The sequence below is a fragment of the Phalacrocorax carbo genome, chromosome 4 (assembly GCF_963921805.1).
Source record: "Phalacrocorax carbo chromosome 4, bPhaCar2.1, whole genome shotgun sequence".
NCBI classification, from domain to species: Eukaryota; Metazoa; Chordata; class Aves; order Suliformes; family Phalacrocoracidae; genus Phalacrocorax; species Phalacrocorax carbo.
Window position 1 is genome coordinate 30,527,198 of NC_087516.1, and position 26,312 is coordinate 30,553,509.

General features: G+C 45.3%; 1 protein-coding gene across 4 annotated transcripts in view; it reads right to left on the minus strand.

Moving 5' to 3' along the window:
* Window positions 1-26,312, minus strand: part of LNX1 (ligand of numb-protein X 1) — an 87,786-nt gene that overhangs the window by 48,282 nt on the left and 13,192 nt on the right. For all 4 annotated transcript variants that reach the window (XM_064449440.1, XM_064449442.1, XM_064449441.1 and 1 more), the window contains exon 2: window positions 23,508-23,988. In XM_064449440.1, the coding sequence (XP_064305510.1) occupies window positions 23,508-23,893 (386 nt within the window). In that variant the 5' untranslated portion in view covers window positions 23,894-23,988. The remainder of the gene's footprint in view (window positions 1-23,507; window positions 23,989-26,312) is intronic.

The following is a 26,312-nucleotide window of genomic DNA, read 5'->3' on the forward strand; positions in this document are numbered from 1 at the left end:
TGAATTCTCTGTGACAGCTTGTGGCATCTGTGTGACTCAGCCAGCCTCTGTGCCCGAGGCTGTTCCAGCCCAGGCTGTGATTTTGTTAACGTCACAATTTAAGTAGACTTGGGTCTTGTTAGCAGTGATGATGGACCCCCTGAAGGAAAACCAAGGTGGCATAGGAAATGATGTCAGTTCATTATCGGCTCTGAAAGGGGGATAATAACATCCCTTGTCTTCAAACTGAGATGACACTGGACCTTCAGAAGGGAGCTGGCAATCTAATCTCCAGCAGCGTGCTCACACCATGCCTCATCGCCCGCTAATTTTCACAGCAAAGGCACTACCCACATCATGACTCAAGGTGACCCAAGCCATCACCAACAGACAGGACCTCCAGCTGGACGCCTATGCTGGTGTCCAGCAGACGGCAGCATACTGGGGGCATTGGACATGTTGGCAGCCCAGATTCAGACATACATAAAACAAATCCTACTTGCTTCATATAATTATTACTGCAACAGCCTGTCAATGCAGATGGCTTATCTAGCCAAACTGACCAGCCTTATAACACAGAATAATCTTACAGCTAAAATGAGAAATTTTTCTCTGGTTCCAAAATATCTGTTCCAGCCTGACATGAATATTCAGGATAAAAAAAATATAATTGAGTAGACAGACTAAACAAAACTGGTAATGCATTTAAATATTTATACTAGCAATTGAGACATGGGTCTCTGTTTTAGTATTTTTTTGCAATGCCTTGGACCAGTGGTTGGTAGTTTACCTATCTCCAGCTGGTTGTACCTTCTAAGGAACCTCAGAAGGTTCCTGCTGCTGAACCAAGTTCACTTCCTGGAAGGACAAAGCCAGATGCTCAGCACTGTGTGTTTATAAGGGTGCAATACAGAGGGAAAAGGAGGAGGAGGAAGAAAGGGAAGGAAACACATAACAATTTAGTGACTATAAACAGAACAACAATCTCATGGCAAATTATTTTCTTATTTCTTTAAAAGCTAATTGAAGACACTACAGTATCCTGTAGGAGGGTTTGCTGAGTCTTGGATACTAGCATTAAGGAGACATCCCAAAATTAAGCATAAAATGTTTTGCCAAGGTTAACCACATCAACCTCCAGAGACAGTGCTGCTTGCTAAGGGATTGTCTGCAACAGGGAAGTACATGATTACTGTAGCGGTTGTGGAATGATACCTTAGCCACACTATATATATGTGTAGAAACACACATCTGAGAATAGCTTCCCTGGAGATATCCATGTTCCAGAGTAAGAGCATTTACCAGAGAAGCTACCCTAGAGTAAGAACAGTACTGTCACTTCATACCCAGCTTTAATATGGATTAACTTCCCTGTGTGCTCAAATCATCTTTTTGGGGATAACTTCTGCCCTTTCTTCTCTGCTCTTTCTTCTGGGTGCCAAATGGAAACTGTGGGAGCTCCCAGTGCCAGTTTTAGGTGTTAGCTTCCTGATGCTAACAGAGAAGGCCTGGTGGGTGATGTGGTGGTCGGAGGCTGTCTTGGGCTCAGCGGCCATGACATGATAGTTTTTGATTCTTGGAGAAGTAAGGAAGAGGGTCAGGAAAACCACTACCCTGAACTTTAGAAGGGCAGACTTTGGATTGTTAAGGAGTCCGGTTAACAGAGTCCCTTGGGAGGCAGTCCTGAAGGGCAAAGGAGTCCATGAAGGCTGGATGTTATTAAAGAAGGAAGTCTCAAAGGCGCAGGAGCAGGCCGTCCCCATGTGCCGTAAGTTGAGCGGGTGGGGGAGAAGAGTGGCTTGGCTGAATAGGGAGCTTTGGCTGGAACTCAAGAAAAAAAGGAGAGCTTACTGCCTTTGGAAGAAGGGGCAGGTGACTCAGGAGGACTACAAGGATGTTGTGAGGTTATGCAGGGAAAAGATTAAGAAGGTGAAGGTCCAGCTGGAACTTAAACTGGCCGCCGCTGTTAAAGATAACAAAAAATGTTTCTGTAAATACATCAGTGACAAAAGGAGGGCCAGGGAGAATCTCCCTCCTTTGTTGGATGTGGAAGGTAACCTTGCCACGAAAGATGAGGAGAAGGCTGAGGTACTTAATGCTTTCTTTGCCTCAGGCTTTAATAGTCAGACTGGTCACCCTTGGGGTTGTCAGGCCCCTGTGCTGGGGTAGGCAGCATGAAGTCCCAGTTGTTGAGAGGTGGCAGTCACCGACCTGCTCCTTCACCTGGATGTTCACAAGTCCATGGGGCCAGACGGGATTCACCCGAGGATACTGAGGGAGCTGGCAGAGGAGCTTGCCAAGCCACTCTCCATCATTTATCAGCAGTCCTGGTCAACTGGGATGGTCCCAGATGACTGGAAACTAGCAAATGTGACGCCCCTCTACAAGAAGGGTCGGAAGGAGGATAGGGGAACTACAGGCCTGTCAGCCTGACCTTGGTTCCAGGAAAGGTCATGGAGCAGATAATCTTGAATACCATTACGCAGTAACCAGGGGATCGGGCTCAGCCAGCATGGGTTTATGAAAGGGAGGTCCTGCCTCAGTAACCTGGTCTCCTTCTATGACAAGGTGACCTGCTTAGTGGATGAGGGGAAGGCTGTGGACGTTGTCTACTTGGACTTTAGTAAGGCCTTTGACACTGTCTCCCACAGCATTCTCCTGGGGAAGCTGGCTGCTGACAGCTTGGACAAGTGCACTCTGCACTGGGTTAAAAACAGGCTGGAAGGCCGAGCCCAGAGAATGGTGGTGAATGGAGTCAAATCCGGTTGGCAGCCAGTCACGAGTGGTGTCCCCCAGGGCTCAGTGTTGGGGCTGGTCCTGTTCAATATCTTCATTGATGATCTGGATGAGGGGATTGAGTGCACCCTCAGTAAGTTTGCAGATGACACCAAGCTGGGTGGAAGTGTTGATCTGCTGGAGGGCAGGAAGGCCCTACAGAGGGACCTGGACAGGCTGGATCGTTGGGCCGGAGCCAACGGTATGAGATTCAACAAGGCCAAGTGCTGGGTCCTGCACTTGGGTCACAAAAACCCCATGCAACGCTACCGGCTTGGGGAGGAGTGGCTGGAGAGCTGCCTGGAGGAAAAGGACCTGGGGGTGTTGGTTGACAGCTGCCTGAACATGAGCTGGCAGTGTGCCCAGGTGGCCAAGAAGGCCAATGGCATCCTGGCTTGTATCAGGAATAGTGTGGCCAGCAGGAGCAGGGAGGTGACAGTGCCCCTGTACTCAGCACTGGTGAGGCTGCACCTCAAGTACTGTGCTCAGTTTTGGGCCCCTCACTACAAGAAGGACATTGAGGTCCTGGAGTGTGTCCAGAGAAGGGAAACAAAGTTGGTGAAGGGTCTGGAGAGCAAGTCTTATGAGGAGCGGCTGAGGGAGCTGGGATTGTTTAGTCTGGAGAAGAGGAGGCTGAGGGGAGACCTTATCGCTCTCTACAACTACCTGAAAGGAGGTTGCAGCGAGGTCGGGGTCGGACTCTTCTCCCTAGTAACAAGCGATAGGACAAGAGGAAATGGCCTCAAGCTGCACCAGGGGAAGTTTAGGTTGGACATTAGAAAAAACTTCTTCACTGAAAGTGTTGTCAGGCATTGGAACAGGCTGCCCAGGGAAGTGGTTGAGTCTCCATCCCTGGAGGTATTTAAAAGAAGGGTAGATGTGGTGCTTGAGGATATGGTTTAGTGGTGGACTTGGCAGTGATAGCTTAGCGGTCGGACTGGATGATCTTAAGGGTCTTTTCCAACCTTAACGATTCTATGATTCTGTGATTCTATGCCACTGCACCCTGTAACTCCAGGTTCTGCATCCCGAGCTCCTTTCTTCACACTAGTAGCGGCCATGTGTAATCAAGGTATCAGTACAATTATGGCTTGTTTTCAAGTCTACAAAGGTACCTGCACATTTCTTTAGCCCACAAAGAATCAGGCATAATGAAGCACAGACATTCCTGACAATGGACATAAGTAACGCAGGGAAGTGAAGCAGGAGACCTTTCTGTTACTGAGGGAAAAATAGAACAATTTTTTCTTTCATTTAGTAACTTGTTTTCTGTTAATAAACATCTTAAAAGTATCATTTTAACTCTGTTGCCCTAATAAAACTTTAGAGGTAAAAAGATGTCCCAACTCAGTAGGGAGACTATTTTGACAGCATCCATTATAAAAGAACCTAACTCTGTAAAAGGAGATTAATTTAATCAGCCATGTCTAGCAGTGGTTCAGGATCACTTAAGAGGTGACATTGTCCTGTAGTTCAAGCTCTTGTAGCTCGGTGAGAGGCAGGGTTTACCCCTCACCGTGCTACATCTTGAAAACAAGTTACAGATTAGCTTTATTTCATGTGTGATAAAAAGTCCTTAGGGCTTACTATGTTTTTGTTCAATGTCTCCCACAACACAGATTTGGCTCATTTGTGGGTTCTTTAAGCTGCCATAGCACAAAATGCAATAAGAATAAAAGCAGTCCTGTAGAGCCCTAACTGTAGGAACAACGCTTTTATTCCCCTTCAGACACCTCAGCGTTTCTAGCAAAAGAAAGAGAGGGGAATGAAAATAACGGACACCCGTCTACCTTCTAAAAGCACAAAAAAGGTTGGGACTAGAAACAAAGCTCTGGAGCTGCATCCAAGTGCTGCTAAAGACGCAGAATCATGGATCATCCAAATTTCTGTGCTCAGCCCTGGACCTGACAGCTCACCGTAGGCTTGCAAGGGCAAGGACCATTTCTTTTCAACGTGACTATTTCAGAAGACCTGGAAGGAGCACTCTTCGCAAAGCAGTCAGAAGGGAGGGGAGTATAACATCAGCAACTGCTTCCCTGGCACAGGGGACCATAGGCAGCACAGCTGTTCTTTTTGGAAATGTCAGAGAGGAAAAAAAAATGTCAAGGGAGTTGTCATCGGCAGATGGCACAATAGGCGATTCCAGAATAATGCTTCACACAGTCAATCTTTTCTTGAAAACATTGTTCAGGAAGCCCAGGTCTAACTAACTTTACAAATAACAAACATCGCTTGAAAAACAGACATGTAAATTATAAAATCACTTAGGATCTAGTTTCCCTGTTTCTCTCTCATGAAGGAGAGCACAAGCATGTCTCAGTGCAGACGCTGCAGCTCAGATAGCCCTGTATCAGCCCTCTTCTGCCTGGCCACAGCCACATCCAGGGAATGTTAGTAGGAGGATTTCAGGCCATATCCATAGCTCCACCTCTGTCTCCCTGTCTGCCCCCTTTGCAAGCTGCTTGCTGCAGGGAAGGTCCATGCAGGGCCAGTTTCATCACCAGCACCCATAAACGAAGAGCAAGATGCTACCCTGGGCTCTGCAGGACATCACACGCCTTCAGGGCTAAAACATGATCTCAAGGTTGTTTGTAAATTCTGCTGGTGTACGCCCATGGAGCCACGGCAGCTCTCAGGTGGACACAGGTCTGCCTCCTGTTCTCCTTGGTTCCCAGGGCCTCCCCAGGTAGGAAGATGGTTGACAGAGGGACGGAGGAGTGTCATACAGTGCCGGACCTATCCCACTCTTGAGCACTGCCAGGAGATGGGGAAAAAATTGCACAGAAGCTTTGGGAATAAAGAAGACCGAAACGGTAAGCCCTGAATTTGCCTGCAGTCAACAGAAAATACCCAAACATGAACCCTCTGCTTCCTTGTGCCCTGGGCAATGAGGTGAAAAGGAGACGCCAAACTGATTCCTACTTCATCCCCATCACTGCGGTCAATGAGAGGTGTGGTGAGAGGGGAACAGGATCCACCCCCAGCCTACAGCTGCACCCTTCAGCTTCTTCAGCAGCTTCTGAGGTAGCAAGTCTATTCATCCTCTAAAACCCTTGAGGCCTTCTGTGGCAATGTGGATGACCCTCACAAGGACTAGACTCAAGACTGGAGACAAACAAGGACCTTTCGGCACTCTTGCCCTTTAGCCACAGATCTGACCATTCAGTGGTGGGTTGTTATTTTATCGTCAGTCCTGCTACTCTCCTGAAAACTTCCTGCTTCAAAGGGACTTTCTGGTCAGCGTTAAAGTCATGGAGTTTGTGCCTGCCAATGCTGGGAGATAAATTTCAACAAAAAACCAGGAGAAAAGTTGTCACAGTTTTGTAAGATCTGTTGTCTTGGAGCTACCATTGTCACAAGGGACAGGAAAAGTGGAGTCTGAGGTTTTACGAAGTTCCTACACAGGGGTGGGGTTTTTTTTTGGGGGGGAGGTTGTTACAGAGATTGCAGAATTTGGAGTCTATGACATTTTATTTGTACTGTTTCAACTCATTCACCCACATACCCTCAAGGGATGTTGTGTTATTTTTTAAATTGCTGTTTCTGCTAAAAACAATGTGGTTTGAATCAGAGTGGTTTTCCCCCAAAATATTTGTTTGGATCTCTACTCCTCTATCTTTCTGCTATATAATGTAAAAAATAGATGTTTGCCCATGTATGCAAAACCTCACGTCCATCCTAATACATTCTAATGACTATCAAGAGAGTAATTTGCTGAAGTCAGTGGAATAATATCTGTATAGAACTAATCTAAGTGAGGAAAAATCAAGCATGTCGATATTACTTTTTCACTTCTTCCATCTTCCATAGCTTCCTCTGTCTGAGTACTGAAATAGCAGATAGAGTAACTAGAGAAGAGGTCCTTGAACCAAACAAATCAGCTAGGTAAGAGGAATGGAACAATATAGGGGGAGACCTTATGACCCCTATTTTCATACTTTATTTTTCATTTTTTGTAGTGGATTTTGTTGGATAGTTTCCAACTCTTCCAAGGATTTCAGTCCAGGTGGTAATTTAACTAGGCAGAGGATTAGTAGATAAAACTCTGATTAAATGTCAGTTCTACAATTGAGCTATTTCACAGCTTGGCTTAACCTATGTTTAGTCTAACAGATAAATGTTTAGAGTTCACCAGGACTGCCGAAGTGAAGTTAATATAAAGAGAGTCTCACCAAACCTGGTAAATCCATAAAGCTTTCTTTGTATTTAGCCTTCAACTCCCCACATTTTGCTGAAGTTAAGCTCCACAGCTTAAATTCACAATTTACTCATACGTTAATCCATACATTTAAAATAGGAAGCATAACCATGTCAGAGTTTTGCAGTGCTGCAGTAGTGCAAGGAGATGGAAGACACATGGCTTAGCATGCTCAGCATCATTGGAGTTAACCAGAGGGGGTCCCGACAGATCAAAGTCATCCAGTTTCTCTCTTCCCCTTTCCTTCTTACTGTCCTTGAACAAGACAAGACACTCAAGGGAATAGCCCTTTCATTGACTATTTCACTATTCACAGACCAGTCAGGTGCTTGGATACAAGAGAAGGGAGCAGACAGGGCCTCACCACCGCTACAAAGGAGGAGGACAGGGCTCATGCAGCCCTGGCAGAAGTGCTTCTCCATGCACTGATTGAACTTACCATATTCAAGTGGCCCTGAAATTATGAAGAGGTGATCTCTATTCACCTACCACAGTTAAATCCAGGACCAGCATAGTCAGTCCTTATTTGATCTTGACTCTGTGCATTTACTGCAGTGGTTACAATGGAGCCTGTGTCCAAGAGCACCCTATATTTTTAAACTTGTTCAGTTCTCCTCCACCAGCCAGGAGAAACATGCTGCTGTCGTGCTGTGCAATGTTCAAGGCTGTGCTTCCCTGCTAATCTTGATACCTTGATACTGCTGTACTGAGTGGGGCAGATGTGTGGGAGAGGCAAGAGCTGAGGTATAAAGAAAACACGAACTGAGAGGCAACAAGGGAAAGACAAAGATTTAGGGTAGCCAGGAGCAGCCAGATGGAAAATGGCTAAAGAAACCAAAACACAGCCTGGCACTGGTGATGAAAGAGACTGAACAAGCATTACAAATCATGTCAAGGGAACAAACAGAAAGATTCCTATTTAAAGAGTTTCAAACTCTCATCTTCTCTCAAAACATATATATGGCAGAAGCAGCCGATTCACACTTGGCAGATAGTGTCAAGAGAGTTTATGTAACACTGCAAGAAGATAAGCACCTATTTAAAAGCAAACTGTGATTTTTACCCGCATGCAAGCAAATCAAGCTCCCCCATCACAGAGAAAAAACCTTCATACTGTCAGCTGTGAGTTCTCTTGGTGTTGTAAAGCACCACAGGGCACAAAATCACTATGGTATTTTTTGCGTTGGTTGTCAACCTCTATTTGCTGGGGATTTGAAAAACAGAGGAGACATGAAGCACAGGAAGACCTGAACAACAATTAGCAGACCATAACAAAAGGCAAGGAGACTATCACGAATCTGTGAAATGCAATTTCTTTCAAAGAAAGAGACTGCTAACCTCTCTGCAATACAGAGTTAGCAAAAATATAAGGGATGTAGCTCAGCATCTGCTGAAGAAAAGGAAGGGAAGGGAAGGGAAGGGAAGGGAAGGGAAGGGAAGGGAAGGGAAGGGAAGGGAAGGGAAGGGAAGGGAAGGGAAGGGAAGGGAAGGGAAGGGAAGGGAAGGGAAGGGAAGGGAAGGGAAGGGAAGGGAAGGGAAGGGAAGGGAAGGGAAGGGAAGGGAAGGGAAGGGAAGGGAAGGGAAGGGAAGGGAAGGGAAGGGAAGGGAAGGGAAGGGAAGGGAAGGGAAGGGAAGGGAAGGGAAGGGAAGGGAAGGGAAGGGAAGGGAAGGGAGATAGTGTTGTGAGGTAGGCAGAACAGGAGCAAATGCATTTTGGAAATATCTGGAATGGATTACAGACCATCAGCTCTAGAGAGAGTTACTTGGTCTCGGCCTCCCTTTATAGATTTCTTTTGTTCACTTGGGTCATGTTACTATTATTCAAGCCTGGATTACAAAAAAGGCAGATCTGCAGGAGTTTGCATATATTTGCTTTGTCAGCTTAACATATTAAGTGCAAGTTTATACATACACTATATATCTTATTAAATGCTCTGTCCTGTTTTGGTCTATTCTCTTCTGATTTATTTTGAACTCAAAGACCATAACTGTAAGTGCCTTCAAACCCACAGATGCTTAGACCACTGGGGAAAGAGCAGAAAAAAAGTGAAATGCAGCAACCATTACTGTCCAACTTCATTACACTCATGCCTTGGAAGGATAAAACAAGAACATACTGGAATTTAATCTCCTCTGAGGGAAGAAACTGGAAGCAGCATGTTTGCTAGAAATGATGCACACTCAGTCCACTAAAAATCATCATGATATGGAAAATTTAAATGCAAGATAAAAATGTACACTGAGAAAATTTACAGACATAGCATCAAGGAAAGTACATTTGTATGGCCATACCCTTGACCCATGACAGCACAAAGCAGGTGGAAAGCAGATGTGGAGAACACAGCACCTCCCCAACAGCGGAGGCTGTGCAGGATGCGCATGACTCTGCCAGTCCAATGTTAGGGCCCAGGTCGCAGCAGCGGGGCACAGGGATGGCATGGATTGCAGTAGCCACCACTGGGCACCCGTGGCAGGATCTTCTCAGTATTTCTAGACTGATTTGCTAAAATTACTAGTATCAATATTTCCATCACACTCCGGACTGGGGCAAAGTAGCAGCAATGGGCACTTTCAACTGTGCTTATCCCCACAAGAGATCCCAGTGAAAACTGTAACCACAGCAGTGCCAAGAGCAAAAAAGAAACACCAGTGTATACACACTGCATTTGGGAAAGAACTGTATTCATCCTTTCTCCAGCAGTGCCATCTTCCTGTTGTAATTACAAACCAGGTAGTAATGCTCGAAGGAGAGATGTGCCAAATGTGTAAACCAGAACCAGGGGCGAGGCTCCTTTCGGGGCTGACAAGGGCAAGTCACAACCACCTCCTGGGATTCCCACTCCCACTGCAAAACCTGTTTGGCGAAGGGCTGTGTTGCAACATGTGCTCTTCGTATAGAGCGCTTATTTCTGACTGTAATTTAGCCCCTTGGCAGGAGATGCTCATACCTATCAAGCATAACAGCCTTGCTCATCCATATCAACCTACACATCCTCCTATAGTAGCAGCAGCACAGCATACTCTCTGCTTCCAGTGGTCTCCTGTGGATCACAGGGCAGCTTTGGTTAATCATGCCCATCTCCCCTCCACAAAAGGCTGCTCCATGTGGGATGTTTTCTGGCCTTTCATACTGTTGAGTTATAAAATCCACAAGTGAAGTGACCTCTGTGGATGCTCCTGTGAAACCATTCCACTATTCATTTTACATGGGAAGGAAGGTTAAAAACAGTGGGACATCACCAGTGCTAACTGAATGTTAAAAATAACATATAACAGTAATGCTTATCACATATGGGAGGAGAAAACAAAATACTTGAATTATGCTTTCAGAAACAGTACTGTCTGTTCCTAATAAAACACAAAATGTAATGAGGCCATCATTCTCTTAATCTTACCAGTTGAGTAAGTTCTGCAGAGGAGAGAGGAAAATACAATTGTTAGAGCATGTCAGATTCTCCTCATCCTCTATTTAAAAGGTTACTATATTATTGAAATTTTACATTACAAATGTATTACACACTGTCTAGTGAATGATGGGACTCATGATGGGAGTGAAAGAGTAGTAAGCTTCCCAATATGTGTGCATGAAATGACTTGCTGACCTAAAACACTTGCTTCCTGCTAATGTGATTTCAAGAGATTCAAGGAGGGAAAAATAAATCCCAGAGTAATACGCTGATGATCAAATTTTGTAGCTGAAATTTATACCACTAAAGACATTTTATTCATTTATTTTCCATTATTTAGGTGTATAATATGCAGTGAGTTAGTAGAATAGCAAATGAAAAATGAGCATGGCTCCAGCGACTGCAAATATCTTGTCTTAACCTGACTTAATGCCATGTGACACAGCAGTGTCATGGAGCAAGATAACTCCACAAGGACCAGAGGATTCAATGGTGACTATTTTCTCCTCACCTAGGTATCCATTATACTCAGCTCAGTGTCTTGATAAAAAGAAGAGAGAATGAATAACAGAACAGATACAGTCAGTGCTGTGTGTGATCTTTAAAAATGTGGTTGTCTGGCTGCACTGGTGAGAAGAACAAGATTTTATCAATAGTATTTGATGGTGCTGCCAGCAGAAATACAACAGAAAGGAGACAGAAACTTCCTAGAAATATGGCTTGACTTGCCCACTGTTACAGTCAGCCTATTTTCCTTCATATCTGGAGGACATATTGTACAATATGTAGAAGTTATGGATGCTTCACTGTTCATTCTTTGTGTAAAAGTTGTACAGCATCTGTTGCAATCTCCAGCTGTTTCACTAGGTTGCTCCTGAACTTGCTTCAATCTATATTCAGAATCTGTTGTCAATTAATAAATTATATGAATGGATAAAGCATGTTCTAGAGAGAGCCTAAGGATTCACTGGCTAAATTCAGTCTTCACTAGCTGCTGCTGCTGCTTTGCTGCAGCCTAGGGGTGAATTCAGCTTTCTAAGATGTTTAAAAAAAGTTCACATTCTTAATTCCAAAATAGAGTTCAGCTCCCAGCCAGGAATTCTTTGGTGGCAGTGGGGTTTTAGTCATGACATATGACATGTCATTGACTAACAGATACCGCCACTGAGGTACCAGTTCAACACAGAGGGACCATCCTGGACCTTCCTTTTGAAAGAGGAAGCCCCAAGCAGTCACATCTATGCTGTCACAGAGGCTATGCTATTAGTCCAATATTGCCAGTGATGTCACTACAAAACCTCTGCTCCTGTGTCCTGTGCTGTTGGCATCCTCGTGCACCCAGTCGCTACATGGCTCAGGGGAGCAGTTTGGACATGCAGTCACATGCCAAGATGCATAAAATCAGTTCTAATTCCTGAACAATAGCTCTGCTCATGGAGAAGGTCACAAAATGCAGCTGGCTGCTCTGTAGTCCGGGGACCTTAAAGACAGAGTCCCCCAAAAGGTCAAGTGTTAAAAAAACCAAGAAAGACCCTCAGACCTACTAGTCTGCTTCCCTACAGTGAAACAAGCTGTGTTGCAGCTGATCTCAGGACCAGTACTCAGAGCAGGATTTAAGCTATGACAGGCATAAGAGATCTGCAAGAGCAGTATTTATCCTCGTGTTGCAGGACAGCCCAGTTCTGCCAGATTTGTCAGAGAAATAGCTCAAGGAAAAATATCCTTGTCATGCTGCCAGTGCCAGTGCTAAACTAGGTTAATTGTCAGAGAGATGCAGAGGTCGGCCAAACTTGCAGCATATGGCCTGTGTGGCTTAATGTCAGACGAGAAATGAGAGTCTGTTGCTTGTGAGTAACCACCAACCTCCTGCAACTCCCTTCACCTCGCTTCTTCCTCCTACCTCACTGGCCCTCCAGTGCTACCCTGGTGCTTTCCTCTCTCTGGTCGACATCCCAGAACCAGCCTCTGAGTGGAATAAGGTTTGCCCCCTCCATGCCCCAATTACATGGGCAAGGCATGTAAGCACACTTCTTATGAGCAGCCTACACAAAAATCAGACATAACTGAGACGTAACTCATTCATGAAAAGAAACCTTTCTGCCAACCATTGCATTGCCTTTCCAGCTTGGCAGGGTTTCACTTTTTTTGGCTGACTCAGGTTTTGCTTTTGGCAACAACATGTATTTGTTGAGATTGACACTAGCCAACCTCAGCCTTTTCCAAAGGTGTAAGAAGGCTCCAGCCATGGGAATACGTGCCAGCAGAGGAAAAGGTCTAATTCTCATCTCAAGTGTTTGTAGGTAGCTGTGAATGGAGTAAAGGCAAGTTTCATAAACGCACAGAGGGAAAAAAGAGCAGGATCTTTCTGAAAGTATAACCGAAATGCCAACTTTCATTACACACAAAATTCTGAGGCAGAATCAACAAATACTTAAAGCTCTCGAAGGGTTTTTGGTTGCTGGAGCTGTCCCAGACAAATTTATTTCTGCACCTAGAATCACAGCACTGGGGAAAAAGATGATAACCAGTAACACTCATGCCACGAAAAAGCAGCACACTCTAGCCTGGGCAGGGAAAGGTACCATCTCTGGGAGAGCGTGGCAGAAGGTGGGGGAGAGACCCAGACCACACTGTCATGCTAAGAGGAAAACACTGCATAGTTGGCAGAGCGCAATTACTCCTTGGTCAAAGAGTGACTGGACCCAGAATGGTTGTGATCAGCAGAAACAACTGCTTTCTGCTGCACCTCCTATGCTAGCAGCTATCAAACGCTCCTGAATACAACGCTTAATGTGTTCAGAAAATTCATATTGGGCAATTCAACGCTATGAGTTCAGGTTACAACTCCTATACTTTCAAGAATAATACAGTGTATTTGCAGTTTACCTGCATGGGCTTCTGCCTGGGGGCATTCAGACCATATTCATACTAAAATTTCAAGCTTTACTGTGCAATTCTAAGGGCTGGGAATATGAAGATGACTGTAAGAAGATGACTTTTTGCTTTTTAAACTGAAATTCTCATATAAATTCCTTCCTCTGGCTGGCAGTTATGCTCCCAATCAGTATGGCTTGTGGCAGCACAAGGGACAGTTTGCAGCTTGCTCCCTAAGTCCTTGCTGCTGCCTCCTCCTTTGCACATCATTGGCACAATGGGGACTTGAGTTGGCAACAGCGCCCTACCTTGCTCATTTGCAAGGAACCCACTGAGCACAGCAACCAAACTCAGCTGTGGCTGCATGTCCTCCCAACATGAAGTCTGAGAATCTCCCACACCTGCTGGGGAAGGTGGGCTCTGAGTCCTGAAGCCTCCTGCAAACTTGGAACTGTGCACATGAGTCAGTCAGGAGCCAGGGTTGCTGGTGGAGTGAGGTCGGACACAAGGCAGGGAGGGGACAGGCTGGGGAAGTGGCAGTAACCGTTGCTGGAAATTTTGGGAGAGATCCCAGAAGCCTGAAGTAAAAACAACTCCTGGGAGGATCTTCTGCTCTTGCAGAGAGCTTGGGGAGAAACAGAAAGGGAGCCTGAGAGTGCTCAGTGCCTGCTGATCCTCTGCGCCATTGTACCTGCTCATACCGGATTTAAGATGATATCCACATCAGAAGATTTCCCAAAGAGGACACTGGAGACAGGGAGAGTCAGGAACCAACGAGACTGGTTTTCTTGCTTCCACACAAGCTGTCAGAGTTTGCCGTGTTTCCGTCCTGGCTCCTTTGTGAGGCTGTAGCATAGGAGTGAAGCTAATGGGCACCCATGCCTTCCTGCTTTAAGTCACCTTAGTTCTGCTTTCTCTGAGAGGCATCCAATTCTGGTACACTGGAAAAGACCCTCTGCATTTTATCCAAGTATATTTTGTCCTGGCTATTTAATGCAGATATTATAAACACTTCATTTATATTTTCATTCAAGAATCTTTCCAATTCAAGCCTTGCTTTCCAACACGTTCAGCTTTAATTAAGCTCACAGCTTTACTCTGACACAGATTTCCATACGTGCAGCTTTGCACTGAGTAAGGCTTTTGCAGTGGACTAACACACAAGCCCAAAAGGTACTCCAGGCTTATCAGTTTTGTCAGGAATAATGTCTGCCCTGCATTCCCCAGCGTCTGTGCAGCTAACTTCACAAGGACAGACTTGAAGCCAGACACAAGTTTCTCCACCGAGTTGAACAGAAAGTTGGCTGCACGGTTAAGCCCAGTGCTGGTAGGGGGCCGGGAGGGCGCACCTAAGATCTTGATCTAAATTGTGCTTACCATAAAAAAGACATGCCCGAGGACACTGGGAGACAGCTGGTGCTTGCATCTTTTCTTTTTAAATTGAATGAATAGAGAAACAAAATTTTACTGGCTATTCCAGCCCAAAGTGCTGTTTTGAAATTTAAGAGAGTAGTTATCATATAAAAGTTATGTGGGGAAAACTTGATCCAGTTAATTTGGTGAGAGCCCCTTGACTGTTTCACGTAAAACCCAGGCGAGGTAAGAAAAAAAAGTAGTAATTTTTCACATGCAGGAGTAGGTTGTGCATGTCACTCTAACAAACAATAGATTTTTTTTAAAAAGGCTTGATTCAAATTAGTAGGGTGGATCTAGCTGGCGGATTACCAGCAGTGACTAAGGCCAGGAGCTGTTTAATCCATGGAGGGAAGCAGGGCCAGCAAGCACGGCTGCCACGGACTCCCCAGTGCTCGACCTGTGCTGAGCTCCCACGATGCCCGGCACCCTCCAGGCACTCGCTTGGTCAGCACTGCCACGTGCCAAGGGGGGATTAGGTTGGAAACCACCCCACTTTTTCCATGTGACTGAAGTCCTCAGAGGGACAAGGTGAGGTTATTTACCACCTAGTCCTGCATTCTCCTTCCCCTCATAATTTTATTTCTAAGCAGCCCATTGATGTAAAAGTGCAGAAAAACCTCCTACTGAGAAATACCCTGCTGCACAGGTCCTGTTCTGAAGTGAGAGGGATAGCGATAGAGGTCAGTGTCCCTGGGGTGAGTGGTGCCACCCACTCTTCACCCCTGGAAGAGCCTCCTGCAGTGGCCACAGGCTGATCAATCCACACACCTTGATTTTAAACCAGGGGAATAACATGCCTTGACTCAAAAAGGATGCTTGGGCAAGTATTTCTTTTCTGAATATATTTTAGGTAAGAAAGTAAGAGAGCACATCCCTGTTGAAACAGCTTTACAGGGATATAAAGGAGAAGGCCTGGACTGGGGTCTCCTCGCGACCCATGTGTACCCTTACGATGCCAAGAGCCATTGGGCTGGTGTAGCTATACCCCACTCCCTTCCAGAAGTTCCTCAAGGGAGACCTCACAGATTTCTCTTGTCCTTCTGCCAGGTGTTTCTGTGGCCTTCCCCTGAGGAGGCAGCACCCCGGCTTACCACGGGCTGCTTTCCATCAGTTGGCTAAGGGCAAGAATAAGAACATCTGTGCTGAGATCTTTGCTGGGGGCAAGGGAGGGACAACAGGCAATGGCCAGGGAAGTGGTTTTAGTGCAGGCAACAGTATCAGGAGATATGTATTTGCTTGCTGAGAATACTATAATTATCAGACTGCTAATAGAAAACTAAAAATAGCAGCACCCAACGTCTGTCCCATATTCCCCACTGCAACACACCCACACACCTCTCTTTCCTACTCGCGTGGCACCCACCTGAAGTGCAAAGGTCTGACACAGCCTTTCCCCAACTTCATTTCTCCTCTTGGACTTTCCTAAAATCTCCTCTTTATTTCTTAGACGGATTCCAGAGCCTGCATCTCCAGATGGGCTTTGGGCTATACTGTAATCCCTATTCCCCAGCCACCTGTTCTGCGTGTATGAAGAAAAATGCCCTCAAACTAAAGCAAACCCCTGCAACGCAACACAAATAACCTAACTTTGTTTGAATGGGATAGAAGGGAAGAGATGGTCTGTATGAGCAGGAGGGCAGTGTGAATCCCAGTGCCTTTATTCTTCCTCTTGCGCCAGCACCGGTGATGGTAACTGCATCCCCCAGGGTCCTCCAGCTCTTCCCTTGCTGCTCACACCCCCGCTGGCCCCCTCCTCCTCGGCTGGTATCTCTGGTGGCTGCCAGCCAACAAAACAATGAGTCCTGACTGAGGGCAGTATTTGTACAACCAAAGATAGTGTGATAATGGAGAAAAAAAGTTTTCCTCTTGATACAGTCTAGTTTCAAGCCATAGGGCAAACTATCAGATATGCTACACATGGTGGTGGCTTTTCAGTTGCCTGTGGGAAGGATTTATGAAGCTGCCTCTGTGGGCTTTGGGGCACAGAAGGGTTGGGGCAGTAAACCTGTGCCCCCAGGTGCCAGGCTGTCCTGAACACCAGTGCCCAAGCTGTCCCACTCACAAAACTTTGCATTAAAATCATCCTGCATGCAAGTGCCTGAGCTACCGAAGTAGCAGCTTGTAGGTCATAACATTCGTATAAACTGATAAAACAGGAGTGAAAACAGTATCCCTCTTTCTCTTTCAACTGCTGCTATTAGAGATGACCTTGAATCCATCCCACAGATTAGTACGTCAGTGTCTTGTGAGGCACCCTGCAGCAGCCAGAGGCACCAAATACACGCGGAGGAGGAGGAGAAATTCCTGAAATGAGCTCAAACTGCCCAGCACCCTTTTGGATTATGTCAGCCCCAGCAAATCCTGCTTTCCATTGCCCTGGCCAGAGACAGAGTAGTATGTGAGGTCCTGAGCACCAGCTCCTGGTGCCAGCTAGCATCCAGGGCTGAGCACTGGGGAGGGGACATGCACCTCCCATTGCTGACAACTGAGGATGCACGTCCAAGCCCCAGCCCACACCCACTCCATTTAGAGCCACTGCTGACATCCAGCAAGACTAACGTCTCTGTGGGTTAGAAGGCTAAATAAATAAGAGATGAATAGCTACTGTACATTGTCGCCCTTTACCCTGGGAGAATCAGTGAACCTGAATTCCCCAAGAAAAGCAAGTAGGCCGCGTCTGCGTCTGTGCTCTGATTAATCTCATCAGTTTGTTTTCCTGGAAACTAGATGTCCCAGATGCCATTGTTTCCATTATAAGCGTTCATCTGCTCTGTTTTGAGCTTGATTGCTCCTGTAGCCTGCTTGGCTTAACTATTTTTTGTTTGGTTGTTGGTTGTTTTTTTTTTAATTAACATTCTTAAACAAAATGCCAGTATATTAAAATGAGGGCATAGTTGCAACCCTCAACACTGGATTTGTTACATGTTTCAAAACACCTAGGGCATACAGAAATCCTGAGCAGTTGTACGTAGCGTGACTAAATTATTTATAGTTGCCATGCATATCACACAAGAATTTCAAAAGGGGACTTTGTGTTTGTGCAAAACATTGCTATTTTTGTCTGACAGTAGAGACAAAAATAATTTGGAAATTAGTCTCATTGGTACTAATCACGACTGTTACTAAAACATTCCCCTGTAGGCACAATACAGTCATTTTTCATTTTTGAGCAGAATTAGTGATTTCATTCATTATCTCGAGGAAGATCTTGGGAGTTTACAATTTGTTAAAACACAAACAAAACACAATTAAAACATTCTGGAACAAATATCTATTTCTATTCACAGAAGCCTTATGAACTAGTACAATAATATTCAAGCACAAATTAAACTAGTATCATTTATACGTGATACCATAGAATATTTGTTTTATGGGTTGGAAAGATCAGCTATGGGGTTATTTGGGGTGTTTTTTTAAAGACATGAAGATATATGTATGGATTGCTACATTTAAATTTGTGTTACCGAGAAAATAACGTTCTGCTGTGGGCAAAAACATAAATACGGGAAATTTCTTTCCTGTCTCAAGTGAATTATTTCTCATGAAAGGCTTCTCAGTGTTTCGCTACAGGCATGCAGCTTTACACACAGAATATTATGCATGTACACACTGAGAGCACTCTACCGGGGGTGTCTATCCTGATGCCCTCCTCCATGCCCAGCTCCCCTGCAAACCTATTTATGGGAAGTAAAGAAAAGACACAGATTCAGAAGTGGGGAAAAAAAAACCAAACCAATGCACAAACCCAACAACCACCAAAAATGTCAGCACAGAAAAGCAAGTTGATAAGGAAAAAGGCAGCTTCGCTCAGTATATCTCAGCTGCTTCCAAAGCCGAAAGCAATGGGGACGTATTGCTATTATTAGCCCTCCGGATGGGAAGCAGCCAGTTCACAGCATGGTTTGAAGCTATTGGCAAGATGTTGCGGGATTTTCTTCACACGTATGCACACCTACAGACACACAGGCAGACAGACAGACCCCCCCAAAAAGCTCGTTGTGACCCGCTTCCCGCCGCTCGGGTGAGACAGACAGACAGAGAGCACGACGCTGACGCGACTGTGCGTACTCACAGCTCGGAGTACAAGAAGTGCAGGTTGCCCACATTGTCTATGTAGTTTGCAGGACTTAGCCAAGGTAGGACCAGTAACAGGAGAGCCTTCATTTTCAGTGCAGGGCTGGCACTGCTGATAGGTTTCCTCCTTCCCACCGTCTCTCTGTGCTGGTGGGACACACAACGTGAAGCTTTTGTGCCAGCCAAGCCCCTTCTAAGCGAGCCTTTCCATTTCAATGCAATGGTAGCACATTATGAATCGAGCTTAAATCCCTTAAACGAAGCTACACTGCAAAAATCATTGACCTGTAAGAGGATTACTCGATCTGACTCTCAGATGGGTAGATGTGAGGGTTTAGGGACAGCACAGCGTGGTTGGCGAGACAGTGACTTATGCTGCAGAGGAAAGCGATGCTCGGAGAAGAGACCTGCCTCCTGCAGGATTCAGAGTGGTTCTTCAGAGGCAGCTGGTACATTTACATCACTGCCCACAAGCAGATGGGTTACGAGCTAAACTGCATCACGGAAGGGTGTAGCTGTCTGACAAGGGGGGAAAAAAATGCCCCCTGTGGAGTTTTAAAGCAGGCGATACCAGAAGACCACACCTTTTTAAAGTAAAACACTGCAAAAGATCACAGCCAACTGCTGGCTGTTTGCATCTCAGTCTGAATTCCCCAAATCCAGTCAGATGTTTTTGTGCAAACATAGATCATGTAATAATCCAAGGACATACCTCTTCTTGTTTGGTTGGGTTGTTTTTGTTCTTTTTTTTAAGGATACAAGAGCAAACATTTTAAAGAGGGATGCTTTTAACACACTACCCCGTGGTTACTGGTGTTTAAAAAAAAATAAAGTTCTCTCATCAATTACAAAGCATAAAACAGCAAACTCACCTTGTCCCATCAGTGACCTCATCTCTGATCAGGGCAAGCTTTCATTTTCTCTCTGAGAACCAGGATTGGTCCAAGCCTGAATCATGCAAGAAATGCGAGGACTGCTGACTGCCCTAGTCACTCTAGCAGAGTCTACTTTAATTTATTCACTGAGAACACAGATCACGTTCAGTCGAGATTTCAGATGGGCTCTGAGCCGTTCTTGCTGCAGGCACCACATTGTTTATGATGATTTTTTTTTTTTATTAGCAAAGTCACACACTTTTTCTCCCGTCTATTGATTCACCGGAGTTAAAGAGAACAGCATCAGCTCAATCGGCTCTGTGCCTGGGCATGCCAGAGCTGGTGCCTGAAGAGCACAATGCCCTTCTCCTCTCCGGCCATGAGTTAGAGGTGGGATGGCAAGGGAGGTTTCTGCATTTCTGAGAATTGAGAGAGGCAAGGCATAAGATTGGCAATAATTAATAATGTTGTGCTTAAAAAAATCTAAAGGTTCTGCACAGTCTCTGCAAGCACAGGTTGCAGAAGTCCCCCTTATGGGTCTCTCAGAAAGTTCCCTCCTAATTCTTCTCTTGGGTGGGAATACCAGTGAGGCTGCACTACTCACCCCTTGGAAGCTCAGGCCCCCAGCAGCAAAAGTTCCCTATGATTTCCTGCTCCCCAGCCTCTGCTCTTTGGCCTTAAGGTAACTCAGCCCTCCAAACCATCCTAAGGAAGGAAAATCCATGTCATGAGGGGCAAAGAAGAAGCCGCCCAGCCTGTGTAGCACTGCCTTGTACTGCACTATCTTAGAGGCTTTAGGGTTTGATAGGAAGGCAGACCACTGCTCTGTCTCTCCAGTCCCCTGCTCCCTGGGTTTGCAAAGCAGGACTTGGTGGAGGGACCCTGGCACAGGGGACGAGGGACAGAAAGAGGCTGTGGGAACATGTTACCAAGCCAATTCCTCCTACTTCTGGTTGGGCTTAGGCCAAGTGAGCTAGAGGCACAGGATCTTGAAGATCCTGAGGGGAAAATCCAGGCCACAGACATTCAGTAATTAGCACTGGAATAAAACTTGCCATGCTTTCACAGGATCAAATCATGGTTTACAACACTGCAATTCTGCAAGGCATGTATGTGAAGGGTTTCTTTACTACTACCTTAAAGAGGAGAAACAAAGACACTGGACTGACTTGAACATGTCCATGTAGGAGAGACGACACTAGAAATCAGGAATTGTGCTAGTTTGTGGCTTCTGTGTAAAAAACCAAAATTCCAATTTTCTTCTTTATTGTGTGAGAGTTTTTTTCCTGCTAGTTTTATGGCTACAGCTCCATCATCACAAAAAAAAAAAAAAAAGAAAAAAAAAAGAAGCCAAAAAGAAGGATCAGAGGGCCAAGGGGAATCTCATGAAATTCAACAAGAGCAAGCGCAAGGTCCTGCACCTGGGGAGGAACAACCCCATGCACCAGTACAGGCTGGGGGCTGACCTGCTGGAAAGTGGCTCCACTGAGAAGGACCTGGGAGTGCTGGCGGACAACAAACTGACCATGAGCCAGCAACGTGCCCTTGTGGCCAAGAAGTCCAAGGGTATCCTGGGCTGCATTAAAAGGAGTGTGGCCAGCAGGTCGAGAGGGGTTATCCTTCCCCTCTACTCAGCCCTAGTGAGACCACATCTGGAGTACTGTGTCCAGTTTTGGGCTCCCCAGTTCAAGAAGGATGTGGAACTGCTTGAGCAAGTCCAGTGGAGAGCTACGAAGATGATCAGGGGACTGGAGCATCTCCCTTATGAGGAAATGCTGAGACACTTGGGTGTGTTCAGCCTGGAGAAGAGAAGACTGATGGGGGATCTTATCAATGCTTATAAATACCTAAAGGGAGGGTGTCAGGATGATGGGACTAGGCTCTTTTCAGTAATGCCCAACGACAGGCCAAGGGGCAATGGGCACAAGCTGGAACACAGGCAGTTCCACCTCAATATGAGAAAAATCTTCTTTCCTGTGAGGGTGCCAGAGCAGTGGCACAGGCTGCCCAGGGAGGGTGTGGAGTCTCCTTCCCTGGAGACATTCAAAATCCTCCTGGATGCGTTCCTGTGCCCCCTGCTCTAGGTGTGCCTGCTCAAGCAATTGGGGTGGATGAGGTGATCTCCAGAGGTCCCTTCCAACCCCTATCATTCTGTGATTTTGTGATCTAAAATACATTAAAGTCAGCTATAAGTATAACAAAGAGAAAGGGTATTTACACTAAGTGATCAAGATTTTGTGATTGGAATCTGTAGAGAAACAAAATCTCAATGACAGCAGCTCACAGCAGACTGTCAGTCCCTTTACCTGCATTACTATTGAAATCTGTACTTGAGGCAAGTCAGAGAAGTACTGACCAAAGGCAGAAAATTATAAGTAACTTTGCTAATTTTATCTCTTAACAGCAGAAAGCTAACCTTGCAGTGCACTACTGGAGGCTGCTGCCACTGCCTCTTATGCCATGAGACAGCAGTACCCTCAAAAAGGAAGGCTTTTTCCAAAAATAAGCCAGGTCCAGAACTGTGTGAGCCAAGGGTACCCAGATCCACAAACACCGAGCCTCTAACATGTGAAGAGTGGTCTTTTGCCCTCTGCAAGGGGTTTATTGCTAATGGTTTTTTTCAGTTTTAGTAATAGAAAACAGTCATATTTTTGTTTGGTTAAACCACCATAACTTCTGTGAATAAATTCCTCATGAGAATCCAGGTGCTTTAGAAAATGACATCTCCAGTTCAAATGGGGATGTGTTTGAATGGTAGGCTGCAGAGCCATTTCCAGTTATAGGCTTCAAGACCCAGAAGCCTGCAGCCATGTGAACACATGCCCATGCTCTGGCTCACCAGCCTGGTCACCAGGGATGCTCTGACCCTCAGCATTACCATGTCTGTGCAGGAATGGGCCCCCCAGGAGCAGTCTGGAGCCCTGCAGTGGTCACCCAGGGCTTCCTTTGCAATGCACAGACAGAAGCACACACCTAGGAACATGACTCACACCTGCAAGCCACAGGAGAAGTCATTTCACTGGGCAACAGACACAGGCCACAAAAAAAGAGTATCTCTTAGACCCCATGTCTCCTCAAATCTGAGGTGCTGTTACATGGACTATGCCAAAGCATTTGCCTGCTGTCAGAAATCACAGCCCTGAATGTACCTCTTTACTCCTCCTACCTTCCTTTCAAAGGACAGAAGATGCAAGCCAAAAGAAGCAGCACATGCTTTTACCCTGCAAAACAGAGGGTCATCCATCACCAGTTCTCTCCTTGCAGAGGAACCAAACTGCTCCCTGGAGATATCTCTCCCAGAGGCAAGAGAAAGGGCGTCCTGGCCACCAGGAGAGGTAAGCCTGGAGGAGGAGTCCACCCAGGGAGTGCTTCCACATGGTGCCAGAGAAGCCGGGGCTTTGCGAACCCCAGAGTGCAGTGCATGGGTAAGTGCACACCTGGAAGAAAGGAGAGCTCGGCTCCAAAGACCAATACCAAACCAGAATATTTTCTGCTCTACTTCCCATATAGGTCATTTGCGATTCAGAAAAGGGTTGAAGAAAGGGCAACTATAAAACCTTTAATGTACTACTGAAATATTTATGATAACTCAGCTTCCCAAAACTCACAGATCTCTTCGGATGACTAAACACACACTTCCATTATGCAGCTAACCACAAGGTATCTGGCCAGCACTGCTAACGATAGTATGAAGTACCTTGAATGAACCTGATTCTAAAAAAAGAGATATTGTCAAATAAATGGACTAAATTCAGCTCTAAATTCATGATACTGTAAGCATTCATTGGGACTGAAATCTATAAATCTTTCTTTATATTAATTGACTATTTTAATCAGCACTAATTGAAGACATTTTTTCATCTCCTTAAGAAAAAGGGTGAAAAGAAGGGTTTATCAACAACAACTTACTGGGTTTGGAAATGCTGTTCGAGGTGACCGCGTTGCACGACCTCTGAGCAGTGTTCTGTGAAAGGGCAGCTAACCATTAGCTTGTCCAGGAGGTTATTCACTAGTATGCTGGACTTCCTGCACGTCTGGAGAATCACAAGCTTGCGGTCCATGGGGCAGAAGTCCTTTTCCACGAGGAAGTTCGTAAGGCAGGCTGTGCAGAAGGTGTGACCACAGAGTGTGTCTAATGGCTGAAGCAAAGGTTGTAGGCAAATGTGGCATATGAGATCATCATCTACTTCTTCGGTGTAGCTATACAAGTGGTTTTCTTCCGGTAAATGCACCTGGCCGCAGGTGACACAGAGTGGTGGGGAGCTATCCTCCATTTCTTCTTCTTTCTGGCTCATAATCAGAATTGATGCAATTCAAAACAGGGCAGATGGAAATACCCAAATTGTTTCCTACTCATGAGATCTGCAACAAGGCTTGTGTGCCATCAGATCTGTGGGGGAGAGAGTCAAAGAGTTATGCCCTGGATTGTTTTCTCTTACCACACTTACAGAATGTATCTGGATATGAAGTACTCTAGCAGGTTTTAGGGAAGAGTTGCATCTTTGGGGTAGGAGGGTGAAGCAAAGAAGTGAAAAAAATTTTTAAGAGAGAGAGTTAACTCCAGGGACTTCTTTTCAATCTAGCTCAATTTACACAATTACTCTCATTGTAAAGAAAGCTATCAAAATAGGAAGAATGCTACAGGTATTTAATGGTTGAAAACATTAAATTAGCATATAATTCCAGTTCCAGTCAGTTGATTTTGTGGTTACGCTAATTCTGCTGGAAAAGCAGCATCATATATAGGCAAACATTGCAAGACCGTATGCAGAAATACAGGTAATAATGGTTACTGCCCAAGGCACGTGCTCAGCACAGCAAGGGAGAGCAGCAGCTTCACCTAACACACACCTGTTACAGACACTGTATATGCAGCTGGGGAGGGAGGACACTCTTGGGGTCATGAGGTTCTAGAGCTTGGGACCCTTTAGACCATCCTCTTCCGACAGCCGCAGTGTATCTCTCTGATCTTCAAAACCATTGAACACAAGACCCCATCTTTTATGTTACGTACAGTAGCATTACAGGCTACAGCAAGAATGTACTTTGGGGAGAGCTCGTATGTTCACTGTCTTGTCTCGGGGACCTGGGACCCTGCTTATCCCCCATGGCACTGCTCTGGATGCCTCAAGTCAAGCAGTTATAACCATCTGCACCAACGTAACCAACTCAAAACTTCGTTTTACTTCCCAAAGCACCAAATACCTCACGCACTGAAGTGAAGTCCACAACCGGATGCCAAGTACTGTATCACTCCAAATTAGGCCTATTCCCTTCATAATTTGTGTTACAGAAGCCCAGTATTTCCCTAACTACAGACCCAATTAGCTCTGGCCAAAGCACCTGTCTGCTGGTATTTTAAAGATGTAAACTCTGTGGGTGGCAGCAAAACTGAAGAGTAATTTGTAGTTTTTACTCCATGAGCCCCAACTGCTTTTTGGTCCACTTATGTCTCATTATATCTATACTTATTTTGATATACTGCTTGGAAAATAAACATGAAGATATAAAATATGCAATGGCCTAATTACTACTTTTCCTTGAAAATGTAAATCTTATTTGCTGCTCTGCTGTAACACTGTACCCTTCCCTCCAGCTTGACTTAATTTGCTGAGACAATGTGTCAGCCTCAGACACCCACGTTTAAGGGCAAATGAGGGAAAGAATTAAAAAAAATCTGACTATGACAGAGCACATTTTCATATAAAATAAAACCTTACTTATATGCAAAGCTCATGGGCTCTAAATCTGAGAAATAAAATTTTAACATGGCAGGGTTTTTCTGACATAAGGGTAAAATGATAGCCTCACTAACTTTAACCAGATGCTTAAATGTCAAACATTCACTTTAATGCTTTGCTAGATCCTATTCTTATGTAGCAATTATGCTAAGTGGCTGTATAATAATATTTTTTGCTTGCAAGACTAAGTTCTGCATAAGCCCTGTCTCCTGATTAACAGTAGCTTCATTTGAATTAAAATCATTGCCTATTAGAATTATTGCAAATATTTAAAACACTCTATGCTGTGGTAAATGTTTCTTTTTGTAAAAATATTCACCAGAGCTTTATGAAGAGCTCTTTGTGAAGAAATTAACACCTCTCTATAGTGTCTACCTGCTACCTTAACATAGGAATAAAAACCAGTACTATTTGGTCCTATGAAAGTGACATGCATCAAAATGAAACAAGAGAAAAGATGACCATGAGGCTGAGGTGGGGACTGTTCAGGCACTGCAAGTGACTGCTCGTAGGCAGCTCTTAGCCAACTTCTTGATGAAGCGGGGTGGCCGCAAGTTGGTGTTTGATCTACCAGTAGCTGTGTTTTGCAATGAGAGGGAAAGCATTCAGCTGATCCCCACGTCCCTCGCTCATGGTGGGAGCCCATGTGAAGTCAACAGGGCCGCTTCCAAGAATGGCAATACACAGCTTGGGAATTTATGGGATCATGGCTTTAAAAATAGCCATAAAATGAATTAGAAATCGATAAAACATGACAAAACCAGCATTGCTTTATGAACTTTGTTCTTTCCTACATTTTTTAAATGCCTTACACCCAGGGCAACCAGGGGAGTGGGCAATATCATCCTGTTTCTCCACTCTCCTGCCACATCCTCTTGTACTAGCACACACAGGTGGACCCATGTGGGTGCTCTCCCCATGCACCAGAATATAGCCAACCCCAACACTTTGTTGCCTCATGGATGTTCCCAAG